The sequence below is a fragment of the Heloderma suspectum genome, chromosome 1 (assembly GCF_057233095.1).
Source record: "Heloderma suspectum isolate Gila_16-S chromosome 1, 16-S_ref, whole genome shotgun sequence".
Taxonomy (NCBI): Eukaryota; Metazoa; Chordata; class Lepidosauria; order Squamata; family Helodermatidae; genus Heloderma; species Heloderma suspectum.
The window spans coordinates 76,717,243-76,726,131 of record NC_139458.1 but is presented as its reverse complement, the minus strand read 5'-3'; the positions used below and the strand labels follow the sequence as shown (position 1 = coordinate 76,726,131).

General features: G+C 45.7%; 1 protein-coding gene across 4 annotated transcripts in view; it reads left to right on the top strand.

Moving 5' to 3' along the window:
• The first annotated feature begins 5,868 nt into the window (after nucleotides 1-5,868).
• SMOC1 (SPARC related modular calcium binding 1) overlaps nucleotides 5,869-8,889 on the top strand; it is a 124,942-nt gene continuing 121,921 nt past the window's right edge. For 2 of the 4 annotated variants that reach the window (XM_084847924.1, XM_084847923.1), the window contains exon 1: nucleotides 5,875-6,267. In XM_084847924.1, the coding sequence (XP_084704050.1) occupies nucleotides 6,169-6,267 (99 nt within the window). In that variant the 5' untranslated portion in view covers nucleotides 5,875-6,168. Of the gene's footprint in view, nucleotides 6,268-8,889 lie in introns of all 4 variants that reach the window. The other 2 variants (XM_084847922.1, XM_084847925.1) reach the window with 2 other exon arrangements.

Here is an 8,889-nt window from a genome sequence, read left to right as displayed (position 1 = left end):
GTTTCCCATGGTTGCGAGCTGTCTGTCCTTCCCCCAAACTGACTTCGCATTTTGTGGTGAGCGTGTTGTAGGCATGCGTAGTGCTTGCGTTGCTCTGTGATGCCCCTTTACTCCCCCCATGCCTTCACAGCTGCGCAGTTACAGAGGCACAGAGAGGCATTTAAATCTATTTAATCACACTTTTGCACATTTTTGCACATTTTTGCAGCTTCCTATCTTTGCAATGGTTGCTTTTGGACTCAGGGCCCAAGGGCTGGGGGCAGGGGGGTTTTGGGGGAGGACCAACATCTCTCTGGCCACCATTTTGGAGCGATGAGTAAGCACGTACCACTCACACTTGTGAGTGCGAACCATTGCGAGAGTCTCAGGCTGGGGAACTGACAAACAGATGGCGTAGAAATGAAGGAGCACAAAACACTCACTTTTTACCTAACGAGGGAAGGAAAGACACAGCAGAGCCCCTAAAATGCAAAACAGGCACTGAAAAGTTGCACCCCCACACTCACAGGACTGCACAGCTGTGCATTTAAGTATAATGGCAAAAAAGGGCACGGCGGGAAGCCCACAGTAAATAGCGAGTCTATACCACCAGAAGCTACTTTGAAGCTGCAATGCCGCGCAGTTCGACGGAGCGGAGGGTGAAAGCGGTGCCATGTAGATGGGGCCCCTGTTTCTGTTTATCCCACTACAGAAATGAGCATGCACAGAAATCTCAGATGTCAGGGCTGGCCCAAAGATATTTCGGGGCTTGAGGTAGAGCAACAAATGGCAGCCCCTCCCTGAGTCAAGGTGCTCAGTATTCAAGGCCAGCCAATTTTTTTTGGCACCCGAGGCAGAAAATCCTACAAGGACCTATTCCTAGCAATAAAAATGTAATAATAATACTTTAAATAAGCAACAATTTGCTGCCCTTTCATAACACCCCAAATCACCTGCCTGAGGCAACCATCTCAGCTTGCCTAATGGTAAATAATGGATAAGTTGGTTGTGAGTGGAATCCACTGTGCTCCAAGGCCTGCTTTGCTTGAGTAAACTATATTTTTTTCTTTGGTTTTCTTTAGGCATTCTGTTATGGCTTTAACAAACGCATGTTAGACAGAAATCCAAGTGGTAAAGCTTTTCCCAACTTGGAGACTGAGTGCTGGTGAAGTGTTTGCCTGTCTGTCATGCAGCTGTTAAAGGCTCAGGGGATTTTCCAGAACAAAATACTGCGAACTTAAACCCAATACAGGATGAAGCCACTGGCTGGTGTCTGGCAAACAGGGAGTTAAGTCCCAATTGTGCATAGGGCAAACAGCGTTGGAGACTGCAGAACCAATCAGAATCTTAATTAAAGGGGTAGGGAGGAGAACTACTATAATAGCCATTAGAAACAGAAGAGTTTATGCCTTAATTTCTTGATGTTGGGGTCTGTTGTGGTATTGTATATTTCTTTTATAAAATGCTTCTCATGATTAGCCTATAAAAAGCCTCAAGAATGTGAATTTTGGTGAAGCAACTAGTGGCTCAAGGCTTTTTAAACAACTTAAAGCTTTTATTAGTTTCTGTGTAGGTTGTTTTAAAGCTAGTAAATTAAAACCAAGCCTAAGCAATGAGGCTTGCTGCTTTTGAGTGCTGCTAATGCAGCGTCTGGGACAGCATGTGACAAATGCATAGCGATATTTACGGTCAAAAATCCTGCCTGCCTGCACTTCTCAGAGCGTTTAAGCTGTAAGAAAGGCAAGTGAAAACAGCAATCGTGCAAACGCTTAAGGAGAAAGTGGAAATGCTAGTTCTTTGTACAACCTGCCATGTCATAATGATAGTTTTCTTCAAGTTCCACACACTCATCATAAATACTCATCATAAATCCGGCTCTGACTTTGATTCCACAATGAAAACATGTAACTTTAGCACAACTCGCTAATGTAGATTACCAGGTCCCAATTCTGTTTTCCTTTATCTGCTCCCTTAAGCTCCAGTAAAGACCGATTCAAGTCACCAGTTTTTAAGTGCAGAGGTTGTTATGGATTTAAGTTGATTTATGTGTGTTGAACCTTGTAAATAGTTCCCTGCTGTGATCAACATTTAGATAACATTTAATTTCCAAGGAAATTCTGTTGTTGTTTACCTTCCCAGCAGACCTAGGGGGTACATATGATTCCTTTTCTACAGGAGCTGAATGCTGATGACTTCCCCAAGGCCATTCAAAGAATCCATGGCAGAAGAAAGGGGGAAAGGAGGTCTACTAGGGATGCGTCCAGATGAACCTTTCATCATGCCATTGCCCTGTCTCATTCATGGAATTTTAGGGGTGGGGGAGTTCCAGATAATGTCTTTCATTTGTAACCATTCCATATTTCCCCACTGCTTCTTCCATCTTTTTTCTTACTGTGGAAAATGCATTAACTAAGAGGAGATGGAATAGCTGCAAAATGCCTTCTGATTGTTAGCTGTAGGAGCCCTCCCTCTGGAAACACCCCGAGTCCTCTAGGGATGCTTCCAGATGAAGATTTTCTGGTGCGGTTGCTATGCCTCATTCACAGAATTTTACAGAGGGTCCAGATGATGATGTCTTCCACTTGTAATGCTCCTGTGTTTTCTGTCTGCTTCTCCCATCTTTTTTCTTACCACAGAAAACCCATTAAGGAGGAAAAGACAAAATGCCTTTTGATGGGTAGCATTTCTCCTCTCAAAGTTCTCTCTCCTTCTCCCCCCTGCCCCCCAAGGATATGCTGGAAACCTGTTGAACCATTCAGTGTGGCTCAGCCTGTGCATGATGACCTTGATGTCTAAGGTAAATATGAAGTGTTTCCTCATTTTTTGCCCTGGTACGTTGTAATATAGAAAGCTATCTCTTCTCAAAGCACTGCTATCTTGTATCCAAGGCAGGGTCAAAGTGGGTGATGCCCCAGCCAGTAAGAATTCTTGGGAAGGATAACATGCCCTCCCCTTTTTGATATTCGGGGGCTGTTTTGCATGTTATAACATTTCTGTATGAAAAACACGTCCATGTGAATGTAATAATATACATCCTGAGTGTAGATCAGGGGGTGGGCAACCTAGTACCCTCCAGATATTTTGGACCAAAACTCCCATAAGCCCTAGCCAGCAGGGTCAATTGTCTTGGAATATGGGACTTGTAGTCCAAAACATCTGGAGGGCACCAGGTTGCCTACCCCTGCTGTAGGTCATCTTATGTGACAATTGCACAACAGCCAACCTAGACATGAATAAGAACCCGTGTCTTTGTTTTTTAAATGGTAAGAGCCCCTGTGAGATGTGCATGCAAAATCAAATGTAATGATGCAAGGAAAAAATGTCCCCCCCCCTTTCCTAGTGCTGCGATCCCAGTCCGAACTGGGCTGCTATTAAGACTTTAAAAACAAAAAAACATGGGAGCTCCTATTCATGGATCACAACAAGTTGCATCACATCTAGTTTGGCCTTCAGAATTTCTGCAACCCCCCCCCCCCAGTGCATGTATGCTTTATCTCAGATGTTGAACCTCTTTCAGCCCAGGGGCTGAATTCCATTTCAGAGAAGCTCTCAGTGTCTGTATTCCAGTGGTGGATGGGGCCAAAGGCAAAAAGGGCAGGGCCCAAAATACCAGCACATTTTAGCTTACAGCTCTTAATGCCAGAACCTAAGCTTCGGGAGAGGCATTTTAATATTTTAGAATGGGGAAGGAACTGCACAACAGCCATGAAACCACCCAACGATTGGTAGTCTGGAGGAAGGGGCCTGGGCTATCTAGGAAACACCAGGAGGGCTAGATTTGGACCCCGGGCCTGAGATTCTACCCCCTGCTGTATATTAATAGAGGAAAAAATATATGTGCAGTCTTCATATGTGACAACAGACGTGTGAGCTGCATGCTATTTCCAGCAAACAAGCTTCCAGCATTTTCTTAAACCATGAGAGTTAGAAACGTGAAGAAGCTGAATGGGAGTAGGTGACAAATAAACAAGGTGGTTCGGATGTTCATGTTGATCAGACACCTACTTGCCTAAAGACTCTGTGGATACATACAATAAACACAGTTTCCATTTGTCTTTAGTGTAGGTTTTCCTGTTGAGCTGCACATTAAATCAATAAACTCAAGTGATCCTTAATAATTTAGTAGTGTGGAGAATCCCCCTCTCATATTTTCCTTAGCATTTACCAACTAAGATTACTTGTTTTTCCTGAACAACGGTATAAATTGTGCTGCTCAACAGCATGATTCTTAATTATTGCTTCACTGTCTTCCTGCCATAAATCACTTCTAAGCATTCTCCTGTAATACGAATAATAATAAATGACAAGGCAGCAGTTAGATTTGTCTGCTTATTCCTGATCAAGATGTGAAATTCAGCATCCTGCCACACTGCTTCTTCCCCCTTACTGCTCCTTAAGAACTGCCAAGGCACAGTGTCGATGACAAAAATCAGTTCTGAAATTTCTCTTCAATAGAGTTCTTAAGGTAGAGGAGCCTTCTCAGGATCTAGACGTGGCAACCCTATGTCCTCTTGACTCCATAGCCCATAGTCCAGGGCCAGGAGTGGAGAACCTTTTTTTTCTGTCCAGGGCCACATGCCACTGGTGGGTGGAGTCCGAGCCTCTTCTTGCCTCTCCTCACCTTTCTCTCTGCACCCTCTTCTTCCCCATCCAATGGGCTGCTGGGGAAGGAACAGGTTGCTCTTGCCTGAGGTCTGAATTGATTGCTTGAGGAGAGCTTTAGAAATCAGGCCAAGGGCTGCAAGTCACCCACCCCTGCCATAGTTGCTGGCCCTCCAAATATTGTTGGACTGCAACTCCCATCAGCCCCAGCCTGCATAGCTGATGGTGAGGTATGATGGGATTTGTAGTCCAAGCACCTCGGTGTTCAGTCATGCCGGCCACATGACCACGGAAGCGTCTTCGGACAGCGCTGGCTCTTCGGCTTAGAAACGGGGATGAGCACCGCACCCTAGAGTTGGCCACGACTGGTTGGGGACACCTTTACCTTTACCTTTTTAATATCTGGGGAGTCACAAGTTGCCCACCCCTGTGCTAAGCCTTTCCCCCAAGCCTCTGTGGTCTTTTTCTCTGTGTGTCTTCCATTCTGCCCCTTCTCCCAGTCCGCTTTTCCAGTCAGTGCTCACTGGCAGCCCTTCTCTCTGCTTCTTCTATACAGCTTCTGTGAGGCTTGACTAAACTGAGAACTAACACCTTCCTTCTGTGCATGCAAACTAATCCCATTGACAGGGTGGCCACTTATGAATCACCCAAAATGAGGACCAAAAAGGGTGCCAATTTGCATATGCTAATTTCTATGTATAGATGCAAATTTAGAAATAAGTATTATAATTTAAATAAAAATACAGTGCATCTCACCGTAGTGTGGAAGACTGTGACCAGGTGACCTGTGTGCCTGCCAGTTCAGTCTGCTGTCCAGGTGCTGTTGATGGGCAACAGTTCTGATGGCCCTTTATTTTTTGATGGGAGTTGGACCAGTCAGCCCTTCAAATAAAGGATCTTTTCAGTTAGACGAGTGTCCTCTACAGATGGAAGGAAGAAAAGGGACACACGGCTACCCTGCGAACTCACTGGCACTTACTGCCCTGTTTAGGACTGGGCTGGGGAAAGGGGCCCTAGCACTGAAATCTGTCTGGCACGTCTTCTAACATGTCCTTTCGGTGCCTCATCTGCTGGGATCGCGGGGTGGTGGTGGGGGGAGAAAGGGAGAAGGGAGCCGTTTTCTAGGGCTCAGCCGGGCCCGAGGGAAGCGTGAGCGCGCTCCTCTCTCCAGCTGGGAAGGGCGCCTCGGGGCTGTCTCTGTCTGTCTGTCGGCCGGCCGGCCTGGCCCCGCCCCGCCCCATCCCGGCCGTGGGCTTTAAAATGGGAAATCCTTCCTCCTAATGGCCCGCGCTGAAGCATTTAACCTGTCGCTGCCGGAGGGGCAGGAGGCGCTCGCTGTGTGGGAGGAGAGGCAGGCGTGCAGGCGTGCGTGCGTGAGGGAGGGAGGGAGGGAGGGAGGGAGGGAGGATTAGCCGGCGCTCGGGTTTCTCCACTTAGCCGGCGTTCTTTTAGCATTACTGCTTTTGAGAAGAGGAGAAAAAGCTAGTTAGCCGAAGCCACCCCAAACTTCACACCTCCCGGCACCGACGACGAAGGAGTTGGTGGGTCGCCCTGCGGCTGCACCTCGCCGCTCAGCCCGAAGTGGCCATGTCTGGCAGCCTGTGGGGCTCCGTGGCTTCTCGCTTGCTCTTGGCGCTGCTGGCGCTTCTCCCTCAGGCTCACCCCCACAGAGCGGCAGGGCCCAGGGTGAGTGCGACCTCCTTGCCGCCGCCGCCGCGTTCCTGGGGGGAGGGAGGGAGTGGACGAGGGGCGCGAAGGATGCTTGAGCCCTCGCGCCGCGTCTGGCTGCCCTCACGCAGGACTCTGAGCGCGGAGCCGGGTCTGGCTTTTCTCCCTGCCCCATGGGCATGCGTGTCGCTTACACAGTGGCGTGAACCGCTGTGAACAAACAGAAAACGTTCCGCGGGCTTTTGTTTAATGCAATATTTTCCACTCTTATACTTACGCTTGGACGCGGAGGGGGGGCGAGTGGGTGGGGATAACCCACAACTTTTATTCCCTTTTACAACTACCCGCTAAATGTGTCCTTCAAATCTAGCATTGTTAGAGATGGACTTTAACCATCCTGGGGAGCTGTTTTGTAGAGCAAGTGGGAGGCTGAGGCAGTGGTGCGTGTGTGTGTGTGTGTGTGTGTTTAAGCATTGTTCTAATTCTTGAGGTTTGATCCCTTGGATCAAAAGCCCAGACACAATCTGAGGAACTGAAATTCTGGTGTAGTAAACATACGGTTGGGGAATAATTTAGCATTCTCTTGTTAATTTTGCATTGAACAAAATTACCGTGCTATCTAAACATAGCTTTAGGACTTTTCCTTTTATGTTCAAAATGGGGATTAAATGAATTGGTTTGTTTAAAAATAAGCACCCACCCCCTCATGCTTTGAGTCCGGACTACAGGGATTGAGAGCTCTGTCTTAATCCATTTGTGATAAGAGAATATATCAAATTAAGTTTACAATCCCCAAATACTTTTTGTGGGAGGAATAATCAGTTACTTTATCTCTGGTGATTATGTGTTTAAAGAAGAGTGCACCTTACACTGGTGTAATAACTCTGGTTTCTTTGGTTTTACAGCTACAGACCTGTACACACACACAGGAATAAATTCCGTTAAATTAGTGGTGTTTATTTCCAAGTAAGCATGGGCTTACTATTATTGGGTTGCTTATATTAACCAGACATCCCGCCCCCCGCCATGAAATGCATATTGTTAGATTAGAGCTGGGGTAGCCCCAAAGAGTCCTTTTCCATATGTGACTCCACAGCTGGAAAGGCATGTGTGTGTACTATATCTAATATCCTAGTTTGGAAAGTTTTCTTGAGTGGAAGTTGCTACTGAGGGAAAGGGCAGAAGATAGAAGAACCCAGTTGCACTGGGCTGGTTATGAACATCTCTGGATGAATACTTGATGACTATAAAAATCTTCCCAATTTTAAGAACACTCTGCATGCCGTAGAAGAGAAGGAAAATGTATCCTCCTGCCTAGCTGTACCTTTTAGCCCGTTTTATGAGCAGATGTGTAACACCAGCTAAAATGTGGCAGATTGAATCCAGTGCGTGTCATAAATCCTTGATGTCAAGAATTCCAAAGGCAGGAGAAAATTGGAGTTTCTACTTGAGTCTGTGCAAAGGAGTGCCTTTACCTAACGCTCCACTGTATACCAAAAGCATTTTTTAAAGCCGTGGTACTAGCTATGATGATGGCAGCTCCATTTGGACATTGAAGATGATGTATTGAATCTATATAAATTTTCACATGGGCTCCAGTGTTGTGGTATCTGAGGGCTTTAATTAGGAACAGTTGAGCTGAAAAAGTGGAACACACGGATGCCAGCCTATATAAACTGCACAAGCTTGTCTATCAAACCAAATCCATGTAGACCATTTTTATATACTTGACTTTACAAGCCTCTCTAATTGCTCCCTGCACTGTATCTTTTGAGGGAACAGAAACTTATTTCAAGAGACCCCCAAGCCCAATGAAAAGCAGCTGCTGATTTGTCACCTTCTGGGCACATGGATTCAACAAACATTACTTTCAGGTGGTATTTAAATTAAAGCTTCTTTTCCCTGCTGGCTTGCAGCAAACCTTATGTCCTCTATCTTTGTCGGGGAAGATCTATGTCCTTTAAAACTCTTACTTGTTTCCTCTTCAGTGTAAAACTGTGCATTTAATGGATGTTTAACTCGTAAATCCCTTCTCCTCCCCTTTCCTGAGTGATTTGTTTGAAAAGTATGGGGCCTTTATTTTTGTCCACTGGTTTGTTAGCATGTTGAAACTCAAAGGGGGTTATCCTATCCGATACACTTTCCCCTGGCGATTAGGCTCTGCCAATAAAGCTGTCACTAGTATACAGATGCTATGCTTTACGCTGTTATCTGCATAACAAAACATTATTTGAATAATTCATTACAGTGTTTTTTATGGTGGCTAGCCTATGTTGCTCATGGTTTTCTCTGATCCTGTTATGAGATCTGCAGTAGGAAAGAATGGAAATATCTGGCTTGCTAAATTACATCCTCTTTACAAATTGCTTCCACTTTTTTTTTTTTTTTTTAAGGGGAAGGGGCCAATGGACAGTACTTGAAGTCAGTGTTTGAATGCAGAGTTGCAGCAGATATGACTCAGAAACTTGAATCCATAAAAATATGACTCCTTAATTGGAAGAATATGACTATTTAATTGGAAATAATGGCATTGCCCCATCTATGAATCCCCCCCCCCAATCTTACAATCCTCCTTATTTTGTTCATTATTGGACTGGAGAAACTGCCTAGTAAATGGGCTGATGGAAGATCATATGTTTT